The sequence below is a fragment of the Artemia franciscana genome, chromosome 19 (assembly GCF_032884065.1).
Source record: "Artemia franciscana chromosome 19, ASM3288406v1, whole genome shotgun sequence".
Taxonomy (NCBI): domain Eukaryota; kingdom Metazoa; phylum Arthropoda; class Branchiopoda; order Anostraca; family Artemiidae; genus Artemia; species Artemia franciscana.
The window spans coordinates 19,291,441-19,311,358 of record NC_088881.1 but is presented as its reverse complement, the minus strand read 5'-3'; the positions used below and the strand labels follow the sequence as shown (position 1 = coordinate 19,311,358).

Sequence of the window (19,918 nt, the reverse complement as noted above, 5' to 3'; positions counted from 1 at the left end):
GCGTAAATGTTCGTTAGACATTTTAATGATATTCTTTAGAGTTGGTACACTGCTGGATGTGTCTGGCCAGGTAACTTCATGCGATAATTCTTGTCAACAAGTTGATCATCTCCGCTACCTTGGTTTTTATCTTGATTACCATCTGGCATGAAAATATCAGAGTGATGCAATTCCATTAAAAATTGCCCATGGGATAGACATACTTCGACGTCTGCAGCACTCTCTCCCTCAGAGAATATTTCTAACTATATATTACGAATTGGTTTATCCATATATATCCCACTGTTGCTCTTATGGAACAGTAACTTCTCATGTAACTATTGAAAACTGCAAGTTCTACAAAATAAAGCTGTTAGATCAATCGGTAGGTATTTCCAAAAAATACATGACACTTGTGCTTGTCTTAGGTCCCTGAAGCTCCTTAACGTGAGTCAGATAAGAGATTACGAAACTGTAGTATTTGTGTTTCAGTGTATGAATGGTTTAACCTCTGATGTTTCAAGAATTTAAGTTAATAGTGACCTGAAAATTATGGAAGTAGGAAAAGTGATAATATAGTTGTTGATTTACGCCGTGGAACCAGATCTTCATTATTAATATAAAAAAAACCTGGTAGATGTGTATGGAATGAGCTACCATTGAGCATTAGGGCGGTGGAACACATGCCTAAGTTTAAAAAGAATTTAAGAAATTATTTTTCGGGATAAATCGTTAAATTTTATTATGGCTGGTAAGGTGGGTAGGGTAGGAAGAGGAACTGGAAAGGTAAAGGTGGGCTGGGAAGATAAGGACGGGCAGGGGCTTGTGTGGGGCTGGGAGGGCAAGGTAGAGGAGGGGGAGTTGAGTATTGAAGAGTGATGGAGACTGTATTTCTTATTATGATTTTTGATTGATTTATTTATTTATCAACTATTATTTTTAATTCAGTTATTTATTGATTTATCTATTTTTTCATATAAGTATATATAGGTTATAATTCGCTTGTTTTTTGTGTATTTGTAACAGTTTTAATTAAATATTTGAGGTCTAAGAAAATAGTTGAGCTAATAGGTGACTAGTTACGTGGACTTCGCGCGACTGCAAACCCTCATAGGTTTTCTCCGGCGCAAAAGTATTATTTAATTTATTTGTTTGTTCGTGAGTTTGGAATAATAAACTTTAGCAATTATCAAGAAACAAATGAGGGGTAGTCACAACATCAGGGGCAGTCAGAGCATCAGTATTAGTGTTGAATTCGTTGTAGTAACAGTAATAGCAGCAGTATTATTAGCAGTAGCAGTATCTACATTAGGCAATTTTGCCAGTTTAACGGCAATTAGCAATTTTGCAATTTTGCCAGTTGAATTAGCAATTTTGCCAGTTAGTAAGGGGTTAGACACTCCAATAGATACGCGTGAGATTCTAAATATTATGCTCTAAACCTCATTGCATATACCCCAAACCTCATTAGCATATTACAGGCGATACATCTCATTAGTATATTACAGGCGGAGCACATTGTCTTTATTCCAATACTTAAAAAATTTGTAAATTCAAACATGGACATACTTTACGTATAGCCACGAGGCCCTAGCAACCAGCCATAGCAACCTGATCCAAAATAAGGCCGGGTTTAAATGTATTTTATGCTAATAAGAAGGTAGAATTCAGAGAGACAATAGTTTGAATCTATCTTTTTCATCAACTTTTTGTTTGACAAGACATACTAACAAAAATGACTGATTTGTTTACACTATTGGAAGTTGCTAGTGCAGTTGGAGGTAGTAATGATACAAAGACTAGTGCGCCAAACATAGCAGCAGAAATTAAAAGATAATGTTGACTAAGCTTTGAATGGGATGAGATATTTGCGAGGTATGTGATATAATTGAGCAAATTCAAATTGGAGGATAAGTTGTGTTTTGCAGCAAAACTTAATATAAGGCAAATACACTGACTTCAAACTAATTTAAAAATGCACTAATCAAATACATTGAGGGTAATAATTTGGATCAGTATATGAAAAATGAGTGTTGAATATTGTATTGTAGTTAGTAATTATGAGTTTTCTAAATCGAAAACGATATTTTTTCCTTGTTAGATATTTAGTTTTTTAATAGGTTACCGCTCCTTTTTCTAGGGATATCCCGAAGTAGAAAGAATCGTTGGATTTGATATTTAGTCTGTAGTCAGCTGTGATTTATATATGGATTTGTGGAATCTTGTGATTTTGGAAAAATATGGAAATCTAAAGGATCAATTCAAAAAAGTGTCAGTGCAAAAGAAAATATTTTCTCAAAGCATACTTGACGATATTATGAAAGATGAATCTCCAGCTTTGACCTACTGTGTAATGCTTATGAGTCGTGGCCCAAACGCATTTACTCAATTTATTGACGTACTAGTCGAAAAAAAAGTTATTGTGGATTTGCTTTTGAACACTGCCTTAGAAATTCAATGATGATTTAAAACCCTCCCTACCGAAATGATTTTTCGGTCTATATTTTTCATGACAACAACAAATAAGTCGACAGTTCAGAAAATCTTGTTCAAACCGATTAAATTGATTTGAAGTGTGATGCCAATCAATTACTCCTCCTCTTTCTCAAGAAATGAACATTCCCTATATTGATCGTAAATCAGTTACTTTTTGGCAGTGAGAGAGTCAACAGTAAAAAAAATTCTATATCCACTATGCATGTATACTTTGGGTAGCTGGTCATCCTGTGAGAATTGTACAATTGCTGACGAGTATAATGAAAATTGCAGATTATTCAATCCATTGTCAATTACATGCAGGATATACAGTACATTTTAAAGACGGTAATTCCTGTGTTAAAGAAGTTTGTGACTCTTATACTAGAGAATTCCTATGTTCCAATTGTGACTATGATAAATGTCATCAGTGAGAGAATACCTATCCCAGTATGATTGGAAAGAACCATAAATGAGCCTTTAGTTTATTTTTGAGAGATTGATATCGTCTTGGTTTTAAATTTTTTGGGAGGAAGAATCAAGTCTACCCTTCAACTGTTGGAATAACAAGAGAATCTAGTTTAAACGTCATCGCTGTGAAAATAATGGCCACTATTATTATTAGCCTAATGGTTTTTATGTGTTTGCTATAGAAAGTAATTCTCCATTTGAAAACATTGTGTGTGATATTGCTTCAAAGAAGGAAATTCAAACACGTGCATTTTACAATATGATTGAAAAAAGTATCAGTGACTTTACGAAGAGAAATAAAAGTGAAGTTACGTTGTACTGTAGAAAATATGACCCTGAATTTGCACATCAAGATCAATACACAATGAAATCAGATGATCTTCCACTATTAGTTTTTCTCGACAACTACCTATGCGTAAAAGCAGAAATCTGAAAAGGAGATAAAGCTATTCTTATATATATTTACTTTTTTATTAATTTAAAATTGACAAACATTTTTAGAACGTTTTATTTCTAGGATACTGAAATCAATATTGTACAGTTATGAGAGCGTATTTTCAGCTAGGTAGTCATTTAGGCAAGATTTATCTACGTAAACGTTGAGAAATTCATTGTAAATATTGCCACAACATCGAAAAATGGAATATAATAAGTTCATGAAAACCACAGCTTTTAGTCGTTAAACCCTGCACTCTCTTCTTATTTTGAATAACAGTTTTGCAACTGCTTTCAATAAGGTTGCTGGTGTGTGGAGCTTTGAATATGTATGGTAGGCCAAGAGAATCAAAAAATTATATATTATTCGCTGTTTGGAAGATGCTTAGCCAATGACCCGTCATTGCACTCAATGGACTGTTATTAACAACGATGTGTGTATTGCTAATACTTTGAATTTGTTCAAGGAAATTCTAGGGTATACAGCAGGATTTGTATTTCGACATATACGGATCTATATTAAATACACTGATTACTTGATATGTGTTCATGGTACTGGGTCTAGTAGAACACTGCCTTGGGGAGTGAGAAAGTTTCAAATTGAGTTAGTGATATTAATGCAATACTCTCAGCTATTGGCTCGGCAAAGATGTACTCTATACGTACACTCCCCATTCGTACAATACTCATATCTTGAATGACAGATGAGTCAAACACAGTGGTACCATAAGTTTTTGTAAAAATTGTATCAGCTATACCAATTTCGAATAGTTTTAAATTTTGATATAGGGACTACATTGTCAACTCGTTTATTGTACTCTAGAATTTATCAAAAGATAAATTGGAGAGTGGGATTCCGTTTACTTTACATACAAGAGACGAAAGTCCAAACATTTCAAATTTGTGTGGGGAACTTGTCCACAATCATATAACAAAAGCACTTTTTACAAATGCTAATGCCAATTTTGAAGGAATTTCATCGTTGATAAGTGTAGAGTAAGTGAATACACTTGAACTTGTGGCAACATGTTGCTGATTGGTGATTGAGGAACTAGTAGTTTGATATTATTTCCATTAGTTCTCGGTTTTTCGACTACCATGGCAACAGAACTCATAACCTATTGCTCTCGTGCATGAAGTGTTGCCGAGGTTGGAGACACTGTTACATCGGATGCTGTACAAAGTACCTTTCGCAAAATGAGATTGGACGAGGCATGCGTCAATTTTATGTCCACCCTAATATTCGGTGATAGCCATTAAGGTAAATTAAATATTCTGTAGTTTTTATCCAACTAAATGTAGTTCACCAGTAATCGCCTTTCTGAGTCTATTTATAGTGTCACTGTCTGTCTTATATTCAAATCCATTAGCTGAATCCCTCAATACCTTATTTGACTATGTTGTCATCAACATTAACTATATGTACCTAGTATAATTTGAAATATTGTTGCAAGTACTCTCCAATGTTTTGTCTAGACAGACACTGATTTGTCTAAATAAGTTATAAAATACACAATTTTCAAAGAATATTCCGTCAGGAGGACCTGGCATTTCATCCACTCATTGCAGAGTGGATCAGAGACATTGGACATGAATTTTACATAGGAATCATTTGGCATTGCTTATGTCTTGAACTGCTACCCAAGAATCAAAATCAGAGTTACATACTCGCCAACGAGCCACTAACTGTCTCTTGCCCTATCTGTATGACTCTTTGATATCTTTTCAATTTGACAGAATTTGCTATTATTTTTGGCTTTTTGAAGTTCATAGTTGTAAAAGCTGCTGACAATCTCTTCATCTTTGGTGTTTCGTAGGCGATACGTTATAGGTTTATTGTTCAGGTTTTTTGACTCTTTAAAAAGTTCAGCTGACCGACTTTGAAATTCATAGTCATAAAAACTGCCGAGAATCTCTTCATCTTTGGTGTCTCGTAAACGATGCGTTACAGGTTTAGAGTCTAGAATTTCGACTTTTAAAAAGCTCAGTGGACCATTAATAATTACCCTTTTCAAAAATGTTAGTTGTTCAAATAATTAAACTGTTTCATCAACGTTTTTTCTTGTCACAACCTTTTCACTGGAATAATGTTAAAGAAAAATGTCATCTGAGGGCTAATTTTGGACAGATATCGATGGGGTTATTGATTATAAATTTGCATGATTTAATCTAAATCTTGGATAAAATCAGCAGTATTTTTCAATGTACAATGTCTAAAAATTAAAAAGTCAAATAGTTCTAGATAAATTCGAAGACCACACTGCCTTTCCATGACGAAAGTAAAACAGTTCAAAATAGGGATGATACCTTTTTATTGACAGTAAATAAATATAAAATTATTTAACTGGATATTTCGAACACATATACAGTGTTCATCATCAGCAGTAAAACTGGTAAAACATGGTAAGCAGTAAAACATCAGCAGTTTTACTGCTGATGATGAACACTGTATATGTGTTCGAAATATCAAGTTAAATAATTTTATATCTATTCACTGTCAATAAAAAGGTATCATCCCTAATTTGAACTGTTTTACTTTCAAATAGTTCTTATCAATCGTTTGGCCAATGCAGCCCTTATAGGACTGTGACTATGATAGAGCATTATATTTAGCTTAACTTTATCTCTAATAATTAACAAAATATAAAGTTAAGTCACATGTCTTGTGCCCCCATTCTCCTATATTTTGAGCAAACTTAAATCAGTCTCTAAAAAAACATCCCTAAATATTCACTTAGAAGGAGTATTTTTCTATGCTTTGAAAAAGTTTATATCATTCTCTTTGAAAACATCTCTAGAAATTCTCTAAGAGGTACCCTCCGAAATTCTAGTATCATCTCCCCAAGAAGTGAAGAATCGCTTTGTCTGGGCTTATAATATGCTTCTAAAGCAATACTTTGCAAGCATATTCACTTAAAATATAAACAAACTCTAGTAATCGATTTTCTCCTCAGCATCTCAATTATCACAGTCCTAGGAAACACGTAATCAATATCTTAATCATTCTAGTGGGCTGGATATGTGATTCTCCGTGTTTAAAATTGCTTATTACGTAGAATCTATTTCCTGAATCATAATATTAGAAACAGAATGCTGGTCCAGATGTCGAGGGCGCACTTACATTGGATGGAAATGACCTTTTCGAATCTTAGGGGGGGGGATAAAAATCAATAGAATATAAAGATTCCCTGAAAAAAGCCTTGAAAGAAAAAAGATCTTGGAAAAAATTTCTTAAAGCATTATGTAACACCAATATGTGTACCTTCACTGTGTAATATCCCACATGTGCATTGTGATGACGTAATATCCATGTGTGTCCCCGTCATTATGTAACACCCATATTTACACCATCATTGTACAACACCCTACGTTTGGGCTGCCATTACATAACACCCATGTGTGCACCGTTATTACGTAGCACGCGCGTGTGTATCCTCCTCAGTTACAAGCGGGGATTTCCCCACAAGGCCCTGGATTCTAGCATGTCACGTGAGATTGCGTCACTTCCAATAAATCTACTATGTCAAGTAAGATTGCCTTACTGTCTACTCCAATTAAGTAATATTCTCCTGCTGACTGTCGTCGGAATGAGGGGATAGGGATGTGTTTAAAACTATAGCTGTCATAAAATCCATAGGTAGGCTTTCATAAGAACCTATAACGTAACATGCACCTGCATCTGTTAGAAAACATTCCCCATGACGTCACAGACACCTGCTGGCTGTCATGGAATCACGGGATAGGGTTCTCACAAAAAGCAGGGATAGGACTTTCGCAAAAACTAGAGAGGGGGTGCTATTGATATTTCCTCCTTTTTTGAAAATCAGACAATTTTTCTCAGGCTCGAAACTTTAGATGGATAACACTAAACTTAATAAATCTTATATATTTGGAACCATCATAACAATCCAAATCTTTTGATATATCTATTGACATATATTCCATTTTAAGAGTTTTGGTTACTATTGAGCCGAGTCACTCCTTACTTACAGGTGGTTACCACGAACTGTGGATACAAGTTATGATTCGATGAAGGATAAAAAGGAAGGAGGAACTGAATCCACGGCAAAATCTCTTAATTCAATTGAAATTACTAATTTGCCAACTAAAGAATAGAACGATAATTATGCAACTGAGCAATTTAGACATTTGAGATAGTGTGGAAAGCACCTGGTTAATACTGAATTGGGTAACAACGTAACTAAAGCAAAAATAGTTACTGTGGAAAATGCTGGAAAAGAAATTCTCTTTAATATGTGGTTAGAAGACAATCGACAGCGAGAATCACACATAAGCAAATATCGTTCTCCTGGTACTATAAAAAAGATATGCATAAATTATGTTATTTACTTAATATACTTCTTTGCATAAATGAAAGCACGTGATTCTGTATTAAGAACATTCACTTATCTGCGTCGACCTACCCAGTGGACCTAAAACTTCGAGAGAGGGCTCATTATAACAGAAATGAAAAGCACTAGTGCCCTCTTTTATGTGCAAATATATAGCCCAGATTTGTTTCTAAACTTTTATATTTTCATCATAATTTTGTTTTGTTTCATTGGCATTAACCATACCTTTCCTCTCTAGTGTGTTTTTTATAATTTACAAGTACCTTGACTGTGTTGTGAGAGCAACACTTTGGTTTTGTCGTGTTTTTTTCCTCGAACCCCGATTTCAGCTTATTCGTAGAAAGTGGTAAGGGTCTAACCTCTGTGGTTTTTACGGAAAGTGTGGACCTTATGCCGGATCGATGAGTATTTCTTTGCATTTTGGAAAGCTTTGTAGAACCCTTGCCTGGGGCCAAAAAGGATGGTTTTTGCTTGTGTTTCTACCCATTTTTGTTCGTGATTTCAGCTGAGTTTATCATTCGGTTTTTCACACTTGGGATTGCGGTAGAAAAATGGTATCAGATGTGCCTCTTAAACTTTAAAAGTTCTCTCATTGCTAAAGAAATTATAGTTTATTCTTTGCTCCTTTCTAAGCAATGACGTTAGAAACTTGGCCTACGGCAAAAAATTCAACTTTTGAACTGAGATAGATATATGTGTTGTTTTTTTTTGACGATAGTCGATAGCTCTTGATGAGCTATATGTCATCCATTTTTTGGTAGAAAAATTGAGATATACCAGTTTGAAAGTTTAAAGGGGTTGACAACTTCAGTAGTAAGGTACACAATGAAACCAAAAATAGGCCGATACAGAAATGATATCAGATTTGCCTCTTAAACTTTAAAAGTTCTTTCATTGCTAAAGAAATTGGAGTTTATCCTTTTCTCCTTTTTAAATGATGACACTAGAAACTTGGCCTAGGGCAAAAAAGTCAACTTTTGAACTAAGACAGATAGATTTTTTTTCGACGGCAGTCGATAGCTCTTGATGAGCAGATCAAAGTATATGTCATCCATTTTTTTGGTAGAAAAACTTCTTCATGATAAATACCAGTTTGAAAGTTTAAAGGGGTAGACAACTTCAGTAGTAAGGTACACACTGAAACAAAAAATAGGCCGATACCAATTGTGAGACATAAAGGGGAGTTTTAAGCAATAGTCGGCCGTTAGCTCATAATCATCTTCGGTAATGAGGGGTTTGCAACTTTTGCTAGTTGGTATACCTATTATTTGTTTCCGGTGTATTTTATGGTAAGACCAATTTGGCTCCAGTGGTAAGACATGAGGGGAATTCTAAATAATAATCAGCTGTTAGGCTACAATCATCTACAGCGATGAGGAGTTTGCAACTTTTGCTAGTCGCAATGAGGGTTTGCAACTTTTGCGAGTTGGTGTACCTAGTATTTATTTTAAGATCCTTACAGATTAATAGCTTGAGCGTTTAATCCAATCGAGGAAACAAAACCAAAGTGTTGCTATCGCAGCAATTTACTTGACGAAGCCGAACGAAGGCTGCCGCAACACCTCACGTTGCCTACGCAACGTAGATCTAATTTTCTATTTGTTGTACTTTTTTCGGGGCTAAAATGGGTAACTTGGAAGTTTTGAGAGGTTCACTCGGTGACTTATGTGTCATAGCTTGTCGATCCCTAGCCTTGAAAAAAAAGTTTTACCGTTTAAACCACCTCCAAGCAAAAAGAACGTAAAGTTACTTGTAAAATTGTGATTTATTTTTTATTTTATTTCGAAGCCTTGCGTTGTCGTTAAGAAGAAGAAGAAATTCGAAAAAGGTAAATATTTTCATTGGGTGTGTTCCAGCTGACGGTTTTTCAGTAACTGCAGTAACTGCGCGGTAACTGCCCATTTCTAACTGCGGTAGAGCCAGTGGAAACGGCACAGTAAGCCGACTAGCAGTAGCGTCATTTTCGAATTAAACGCACGTGTTAGAATTTAAGGGACAGTTTAATTCTGATTAGTATAATTTTTTTATTTCTTCTGTTTCAGAGCATTTAGAGAGATTCTAAGCCAACCATGGGCATTTTGCTGTCACAAATGATTTTTGCTCAAATGAGCTGGTGAAAAATAAATAGATCATATACTTTTTCTCTCTTTTTATTATTTGAAGACTAGAATATCACATCACTAAGCATTCAAATAGCTTGATTGTATCTTAAACATATACAATCCCTGATGGAGTTTTGTTGATACCTGTCTTAAATTGATTTGTCTAAATAAAATGGGCCTATAGCATTTACAGGATAGTAGTGGGACAACTATAGCAAGTTTTTTTTCAATATTCTACTTTTTTTTAAATAATTATTTTTCTTTGGTCAAATTTGTGTTCCTTGCTAAGTGGTAGGCACTCTAGGCTGGAATGCTTTGACCAAGGGGTACAGGTTTAATTCCTGGCATTGTCAGTTTATTTTGTTTTGGATAGGGGTTGGTGATATGACTAACCTCAGCTAGAATTGGCCTAACTTTAAATGAGTACAGATGGAAATCTAGGGACAGTAAGAAGGGAGGGCATGCAAGAGCATAGGCTGGCTGGTCCCTAGCTTCTTATTGCACTACCTGGCTAAAGGACCACCAGGTCCTTTACTGGCCTACTGACTTAGCCATAGAAACTTTCTTTCAAACCCATTAAATATAAGTAAAAATGAAGAATACCAGTATGATGGTCCTTCTATTTCCCTGAAATGTGGATGTATGGACAAGAGTGTGGGTCATGAGAGATAGCTTGTGAATGTAATTGGGGTGAATGTTCTGCAAGATTAAAAAAATTTATGACTGTTGCTCAGGTTGGCAACTGAACACAGAAGTATAATTTTGTTATTTGTTTTTCTTTGCGACTATCATGCTTATTTAATGTCCAGTATTTTAAAGTTAATCTTCTTTAATTTGTCTTTAATTGCCATGGCCCTAGGGCTTAAATACAATAAAACCTACTTATATCCATTGATTTTCTTTAAATAGATAGTAGCTCTATGTTTCCTAGCTTCAGTAAATTTAAATGTAATTGTGAGACCAGGGATTACAAAGTAGGTGAAAACTTGCAAATGAACCTCTGGTATCAATAAAAATTTGTAAGAAATGGATATCAATTTAAAGATTAAAAAAACTGTTAGAAAACAAAGAAGACAAATGAATAAACAAAAGTACCCCTTTACAACCATTTAATGAATTGTCACAAATATAGGTCACCCTTAAGATTGAAATGAACAAAGCTTCAATTATGAATCCATTTTCCTTTAAACAGACTGAAGGGGCAAACCTCCAAGCTTTGACAAATTCAATCTCACTTTTGGGCATTCTCACCTTTCCTTTTCAAAGGAAACTTTCTTTGGATGTTTCCCATCCAACTAAAAACAACACGGACAGCATCAGGTACAAGTGACCTTCTACTTAGCCTACATACCAAAGGGAAAAGCATGCATCTCTATACTATAATTTACCTCCAACCTGCCTAATGTGCAAATATATAGCCAAAATTATGTAGTTCCAATGTATTCTGTCACCTGTTACCTTTTCCCCCATTCTTGCTTTGTTTACAGTTGCTTCAATTAACAGGGAGTTAAAGGTTGAGGGATAGATTGGCAGAATCAATGGGAAACATGTAACTTCAGCTATAAATATTTTTGAAGGTCATCAAAGATCAAGGCCCTCTAGGGCAAGAATGAGTAGAGATGTGTACTTTGAAATACCTTCCCAGCACATACTTTAGCCTGTAGACCCATCCCTGAAAGTTTCATTTTCCTAACCTAACCCATTTCAGTGATAGCAAGAAGTCAATCAACTAGAATTTTACTGGATAAAATTACCATCCTTTGGAATAGACTCTGAATAGTCTGCCCTAGCCTACTTCTTCAATAGGATTAAAGACAGTCTCAGAATAATGATTTGGCAGCCCATAAATCCTCAACTTATCTGTAATACTTCACCTAGGCCTATTTACAGAGCCTAAAAGGAGTTAATGCTTAAAATGCTACCATGTGGCAATTTAATGGAGCCTCAATGTTACCTGGAAGAAGTCAATGCTTAGAATGATTCCAAATGGCAATTTAAGGTAATAATTATGCCTGGATATGCCAGAAAAATGGAAATCTTTAAATTAAATAATAAGTTTTTCATTGATTTAACCTACTTGCTAATAGATAGCCTACTACTCAGGGTGTCCTTTAATGTTGATCCCAAAATATGGTGATTTACTAACCTGGCTCAGATCCCTCTTTCTTTTGCAAAATCACTGTCCCACCTTCTTCCAAGCAAATAACTTCATATTCCATTACTTCATTCTTGTCCATATTTATTTTTTGTTGAATGAGATTTTTGTTGAAGAAGGTGAATTATGTACTTACTGCGCTAACCATTCTTTTGAGCACGGTAAGAAAATCACTTACTGCGGTTACTGCCGGCAGTAACTATTCTCGTTCCCAGTGGGTTGGGCAGTAACCATTTTCCCGCTAGGAACGGAAATAGTAACCATTCGGTTACTACAGTAAGTCCCTGGAACACACCCATTATCTCTGTCAAACGTCAATTTAAATGATATCGTTATCTAAGAATCACTTTTCATCTTGTCTTTCACTTTCAAATTTGCTACTCAGAAGGTAGGTACGTTTTATGCATTCTAGACCTATCAATTGTGGCCTAGTCCAATTTTTTTTTATGGTTAACCTCTTTGTTTAGCCTAGTGGTTAGCCACTTCTGAAAGAAACATGGTAATAAAATTGACATAGTTAAATTCCTTATTTTGTACTTTTTCAAATATCATCGCTGCTGTTTCAACAATGTTCCAAATTCATCCCCTCTGATACTCCCATATAGGCCTAAAGTCCAAGGAATATAGGCTATCAGCTTTAAACTGGATCTAAAAGAAAATATTGAAACAATAAAATTTTTCTTTATATTATACTATACTATACACAAGCCCTACAGTGAACAGCTGAGGGAACTCAACCTCCCCTCTTTAGTCTACAGGTGGAAATGTGGGGATATAATCCAGGCACACAAACTCCTCTCTACCAATCAAGAAAATGAGCTCCTGGAGATTGACCCCTCCCACATAACATGAGGACACCCAAAACAAATCCACAAACTTCATACAACAACCAGAGCAAGATGCAGCTTCTTCTCAAACTGGATTGTGAACCTCAAGGAGAACACTGTTTCTGCTGAATCAACAGATGTATTCAAATGCCGTCTGGATGCTGAGTAGAGTGACAAACCATGGAGATTTGACTGGGATACACCAGAATCTAATCAACCATGTATACAACTGTCATCACAAGGAGTGATTCAACAGGATCAAAAGTCCTTATTTCACTCCAAGCTGTGATTTAAGGAAATTTTAAGGTATAGGCTGTAGAGTAATTTATTAATCAGATTATCATGTTTCCTTTCTTTATTTTACACTTACAATTAAATAAAGAAATATTTTGGTAAATCATGCTTTCAGTCACATAGCCTACAGAGATAAATTTAAGACTAAGAAAATAATAGGAATAATTAAGAGGCTATAGTATGTGATTAGACTGATGTAGTAGAGAAATGCATTATTAGGGTCATATGTAGCACCCATCAGGAGGGGAATCATGGTATAACCCTAGGGTTCTAGTAGTAGCCTACATAAGGAATCAATGTTAAGAAAACAATTCTTACTTCATAATTACCTTAAATTGCAGCTAGGAGCAATGCAAAAATTTCTCCTTCTAAAACTTCAGAGTGACAACTTGAATTTTATGTTAAGTTCTTTAGTGACCAGGTGCTGTTCCATGTTCAGGAGCACCCCAATGAGTTTACTCTCTCTAGAGGACTACTCAGCATCTTGTCATTGTTCTAAAACATCAACAGATTCAGCAGTAACTGTTTCATCAGAAAGTTTGTTCCAACTGCTGACAATGAGAGTTGAAAAGAATTGGGTACAGACTGAAGATATTGTTGACTGCTTGACAAGTTTCAGATCATGACCTCTAGTTCTTGAGTTGATACAAATAGTAGAGAATAATGTTGGGAGACTATTAACCCTCAATAACTTGTAGGCTAAAATGGCATCCCCTCTATTTCTCCTGTAAAGAAGTGTAAGAGATTCAGCTTTGATAGTCTTACAGAGTAGGAAAGCTTCTGCATGCCAAAAATCACTTAAGTGACATGTCTTTGCACATTGTCAAGAACTTTTATGTCTTTTAAATATAGGAGGCAAGAGAAATTCCAACTTTATGCTTAGGATGCACAAGACCCTTATATAGAACTCTGATGACTTTAGGGGAACAAGTGGAAATAGTACACTTCTAGTTCATTGTCAATAGTAATACCAAGATCCTGCTCATAATTTACAGAGGAGAATGGGTGCCCTGAGAAAAAAAAAAAATTGCAGAATGATTCAGCTTGCCAAAGTGAATGATATGGCACTTGGCAACATTGAATTTAAGAAGCCAGGCCTCAGTCCATTGACCCAGAAGTGGATGATTATTTTTTAGCAGGGCATCATCATAATATGCAAAATAATCCTAGTAAACATATTTTGCATGGGGTGAACCTTTACATTTACTATTTTCCTTGTATTTCCAGTTTTTCTATCACATTTTTAAATATTTGTTTCTAAACCTATTTGATTTTTTTCTTTTCATTTATTGTTTCCTTTCTTGATTTCATATGTATTTGTTTCTATTCTCTCAGTTTTGAAAGAAATTGCCTACAGATTGTTCTGAGTACCCAGCTGACTGACCATATTTCAAACAGTAGGCTATATAAAAATGTGGTTCAATCCTGGTTTTTGTGGCTATAATGAAAGAAAGGTTGAGATGGATTGGGAACCTTCTGTGGATGAAGGATGACAGATTGCCAAAGATTGTTTTTTTTTTTGGACAACCATCTTGGGCTAAACAGAAAGTAGGTCATCCTTATCTGGGGTGGGAGGATGTCATAAAGAAAGATCTAGATGAAATATAAACTTCCTGGGAGGGTGTAAAGAGGGAGTCTTTAAATAGATTGGGATGGAGCAGGAGCATGTTTAGCTGTAGTGGCCTCAGGTGGCTTGGTGCTGGAGTGAGTTATTAGTAGTAGTACTAGTAGTCTTAGCCTTGAAAATTGTTTATAAATAAACACCCAACCACCATCTAACTAACATAACCGAACTTAACCTAATTTATAAGTATTTTTCCATTAATATTTTTTTGTAAAAATTATTAGATGGCCTGGATGGTGTTTAATTAGCCAACATATATAGATTATTTGAACAGAAAAATGCAGTTGAATCCATATTTATTTTTCAGAATTTTGTTAAAAATAATTGTACAACAGGGAAAGAAGTGAAGATAAAGGTTCTCCCTCTGCAAAATGTGTTAACTAGGATTATTCTGTATGAAGCAAGAATTGTTTTCTTAGCATATTTCCTTTTGTACTGCTTGAACCATAGGTTTATATTGGGTTAATTTGTAAGCAAATTGATTAGCATATTCAAAAGGAGCATAAACAATAATCAACTAGTGTGATAACCTTAGCAAATCATGCCTATCATGTTTTACTCTGGCCTATATCTATGCCATCAGCCTATCATGTTTTACTTTGGCCTATATCTATGCCATCAGTGGAGAGGGGAGGGAGAGAACATTCCACAGAAAAGCAACTATAATGTGTATTTGTGTTTACATGTGTATATATTCCTGTTAAGAATTTTCTTTTTTGTATTGATTTTTCCTTCTTGGTACTCTTCTTATTATATTTTGTATGGATAGAGATTCTTAAAAAGTAATAATAGTTATTATCATTTGCCAAATCTGCCATCTCTAACACTTTCACTCAAGGACACTAGCAGAACATTTTCTAAGGGGGGGGGGGGGGGCTTCAAGCTACAAAAAAATTGGAGGGCAACTAGGCCCCTCCCTATGCCACTTTTTTCCCAAAATCATCCAATCAAAATTTTGAGACATATTTTTTCTTCAGCATAGTTGAAAAACGCAATAACTATGTTTTTAGAGCTAAAATGACCCCCTACAGCCCCTGGGGAAAGGTTTTAAAGTTATAAAATTTGCCCATTGTTTTATTTGTCATTTGGAAGTATGCATACATTTTTCGGGTGCAGAGGGGAGGACGAATTCTCTGCTGGGAGGACTTTCCATGGAGAGGGAAGTTTCCAGGGGGTGGGCTTTTCAGGGGAGGTTTTACACTGGCTGAATTTGCCAGAATTCCTGTATGAAATTTCTTTTTATGTCTTGCTTTCTCCTTACCAATCCAATTTTAGGAGTGGAGATTTTAAGGGTAATTGTCTTGGGTAAAATTTCACCAGGATTGAATAGCCCAGAGGATATTTCTTTGCAGAGGGGGATTTTTACATTTAGATGGGGCCAGGTATTCTGGTGTTATTTAAAAAAAACGAGGGGGCATTTAATTAGAACAATAAGTAACTTTTTTTAAAGTTCTAAAAAACTGTAGCATAAAGAGCAAGATGTTGAAGAGGGGGGCAACCCCTTTCATATATGTAATAATTTCTGTTTGTTTTAAGTTTTAATGTTGCTCCTTACTTTCAGTTGAGAAAATCTGTTTTCTAAACATTTTTCTAAAAGAAACAGAAAAAGTATGTCAATTAAAGTAAAAGTATATCAAAATGAGAAAAAGCAATTAATTAAAAAAAAAGATATAAATCCCTAGCTTTCAGTTCTGTTGAACAATTCTGAAGCATTGGATGGACATTTTTTAACAATATCAACAATTTTGAACCTGGTTATCAAACACCAAAATATTTAAGGCCTTTAGACTCAATTGTTTGTAAAAAGTATTGCATTATCAAAATATTAAAACTAAAACTATGAAAATCAAATAAAACATTTTATTTCAATATTTTTAATCTAATTTAGAATACCAAAAACCAATGTATTTGACGCCTTTATAGTTCATAACTCTAACAAATTAAGTCTTTTTCAAAGTGACGACTAGATAAATACAGTCATTCCTAGAAAAAAATAAATGATAATAAAAAGAAAAAAACGCATCTGTTCAGAGAGAAAATACAAAGATGTCCAGCATTCCATTCAGGTGAAACATTTCTGATAATGATGACTTCATAGATCAGCTCATGGGTGCTCTTGCAATGCAAGCAAAAGCTGACAGCATATTTTTACTGAAATTGCCCCTTATTAAGTTGTTTTCCTTGTGTTTTCCATTTTTATATGAACTTTCTTGTGTATTAATAATTGCACTAATTACTACTAAACAAATACATGTTTAGGATCACCAAAAAGCTGATTCTTTGATTGAATGTCATCACTAATTGAACTCTTATGCTTTCATTATTGACAAGGATTGTTTGTTACTTACCATTCATTACTATGAAAAATTTGATTTTATGGCACTTGGTATTAACCAAGTGACATATAGCGATCACAAATTCTGCCAATCTGTCTGCAGTCTGTTGGTCTGTCTGTCCTGGTTTTGCTACTTTAGGCACTTCCAGGTAAGCTAGGACAATGAAATTTGGCAGGCGTATCAGGGACCGGACCAGATTAAATTAGAAATAGTCATTTTCGCGATTTGACCATCTGGGGGGGGGGGGGGTCGGTTAATTTGGAAAAAATAGGAAAAGTGAAGTATTTTTAACTTAAGAACGGGTGATGGGATCTTAGTGAAATTTGATGTTTGGAAGGATATCGTGTCTCAGAGCTCTTATTTTAAATCCCGTTTAGATCCGGTGACATTGGGGGGAGTTGGGGGGCTAAAATCTTGGAAAACACTTAGAATGGAGGGATCAGGATGAAACTTGGTGGGAAAAATAAGCAGAAGTCTTAGATACAGGATTGACATAACTGGAACGGATCTGCTCTGTTTGGGGGAGTTGGGGGGGAGGTTAATTCTGAAAATTAGAAAAAATAAGGTATTTTTAACTTACGAAGGTGTGATTGGATCTTAATGAAATTTGAAGTTTGGAATAATATCGTGTCTCAGAGCTCTTATTTTAAATCCCGACTGGATCCGGTGACATTGGGGGGAATTGAGGGGGAACCTAAAATATCAGGAAACGCTTAGAGTTTAGGGATCAGGATGAAACTTGGTGGGAAAATAAGCACAAATCCTAGATACTTGATTGACATAACCGGAACGGATTCACTCACTTTGGGGGAGTTGGGGGAGGAGGGTTAATTCTGAAAAATTAAAAAATGAGGCATTTTTAACTGTTGAAGGAGTGATCGGATCTTAATGAAATTTTATGTTTAGATGGACATCGTGCCTTAGAGCTCTTATTTTAAATCCCGACCGGATCTGGTGACATTGGGGGGAGTTCGGGGAAACCTAAAATCTTGGAAAACGCTTAGAGTGGAGGAATCGGGATGAAACTTGGCGGGAAAAATAAGCTCAAGTCCTAGATACGGTATTGACATAACCGGAACAGATCTGCTCGTTTTGGGGGAGTTGGGGGAGAGGGTTAATTCTAAAAAATTAGAAAAATGAGGTATTTTTGACTTGCGAAAGATTGATCGTATCGTAATGAAATTTTATATTTAGAAGGACCTCGAGACTCAGATTTCTTATTTTAAATCCCGACCAGATCCAGTGTCATTACGGGGGGGGGGGTTTTGGAAAACGGAAAGCTGGTGGAAAGAATAAGCACAAGTCCAAGATAGGTGACTGACATAACCGGACCGGATCCGCTCTCTTCGGTGGAGTTGGGGGGGAGTAATTCGGAAAAATATGAAAAAAATGAGATATTTGTAACTTACGAACGGGTGATCAGATATTAATGAAATTTGATATCTAGAAGGATCTTGTGCTTTAGAACTCTCATTTTAAATCTGGACCAGATCTGGTGACATTGAAGGGAGTTGGAGGGGGAAACCGGAATTCTTGGAAAACGTGAAAATCGAGGTATCTTACGAATGGGTGATCGGATCTTAATGAAACTTGATATATAGAAGAATCTTATGTCTCAGATGCTCCATTTTCAATGGATTTGGATCCGGAGACAGAGGGTTGGAGGGGGGAAACAGAAATCTTGGAAACCGGAAATCTTGGAAAACCCTTAGAGTGGAGAGATCGGGATGAAACTTGATGGGAAGAATAAGCACAAGTTAATAATATGTACGGATCCGTTCTCTTTGAGGGAGCTGGGGGTTGTTAATCTGGAAAAATCAGAAAAATTGAGGTATTTTTAACTTAAGAACGGGTGACCGGATCTTAATGAAATTTGATATTTAGAAGGAACTCATGTCTCAGAGCTCTTATTTCAAATCCCGACCAGATATTTCGACATTGGGGGTGGTTGGAGGGGGAAACCGAAAATATTGGAAAACGCTTATAAATGTCGTAGATACGTGATTGACGTAACCGGACTGGATCCGCTCTCTTTGGTGGAGTTCAGTGCTTTGGTAAGTTTGGTGCTTCTGGACGTACTAGGACAATGAAAATTGGTAGGCGTGTCAGGGAGCTGCACAAGTTGACTTGATAAAGTCGTTTTCCCCGATTTGACCATCTGGGGGGCTGAAGGGAGAGGAAAAATGAGAAAAACTGGGATATTTTAACTTACGAGTGGGTGATCGGATCTTAATGAATTTTAATATTTAGAAGGACCTCGTGACTCAGAGCTCTTATTTTAAATCCCGACCGGCATTAAGCCTCTGATTTTTCTTTAAAGCAATCTATTGATTCTTAGAATTTTGCTAGAGCTCATACCATATGAACTCTTGGGTCTTTCGACCTCGTCACAAGTGCCATATGAGCTCTTAGCTCTTGTTTTCAGTTGCTTCAACCAAATCATTTAGAAAAAATGTTTGTGGAAAACGAAAGGGTTTGCTCAGTCACAAATTAGAACTTATATTTTCCTTATTAAGGGTCAAAGTCTATTGGCAAATAGCCATCAATGGGGCAGAACACATTTTTTCCATGGTTTATCCCTATTCTGTTTTTTTTCCTTTGCTTTCCTTATAATTATTTTATAGTCCCAAATTCCCAGGGGTGGGTTGTGCACCACCCCCACCCCCTGCCGGTGCCCATGTCTGCACTGAGATCCTTGCAATAGCACTAACACTTTAGTATTATCCAAAATCAAGATATAATAAGACCTTGTAAAACCAGAAATCCAGTTACTGCTAAATACAAAGCAGTCCATATTTCTGACCTATGAATAAAGTGAACATGCCACTTGATGACTTTTTTGTGAATTTTAACCTAACGTAACCGTTT

At 35.6% G+C, this 19,918-nt stretch overlaps 1 protein-coding gene and 1 long non-coding RNA gene across 2 annotated transcripts in view; both read left to right on the top strand.

The window, feature by feature from the left end:
- Positions 1-3,841, top strand: part of LOC136039383 (uncharacterized) — a 58,146-nt gene extending 54,305 nt beyond the window's left edge. Inside the window, exon 3 of the long non-coding RNA XR_010620429.1 lies at positions 2,120-3,841. This is a non-coding gene — a long non-coding RNA (uncharacterized LOC136039383). The remainder of the gene's footprint in view (positions 1-2,119) is intronic.
- An 8,398-nt stretch (positions 3,842-12,239) lies between these two features.
- Positions 12,240-19,918, top strand: part of LOC136039381 (putative aminopeptidase W07G4.4) — a gene marked incomplete in the record, with an annotated part of 44,012 nt that continues 36,333 nt past the window's right edge. The window contains 1 exon segment of the mRNA XM_065723058.1: positions 12,240-12,357. Within this exon segment, the coding sequence (XP_065579130.1) occupies positions 12,293-12,357 (65 nt within the window).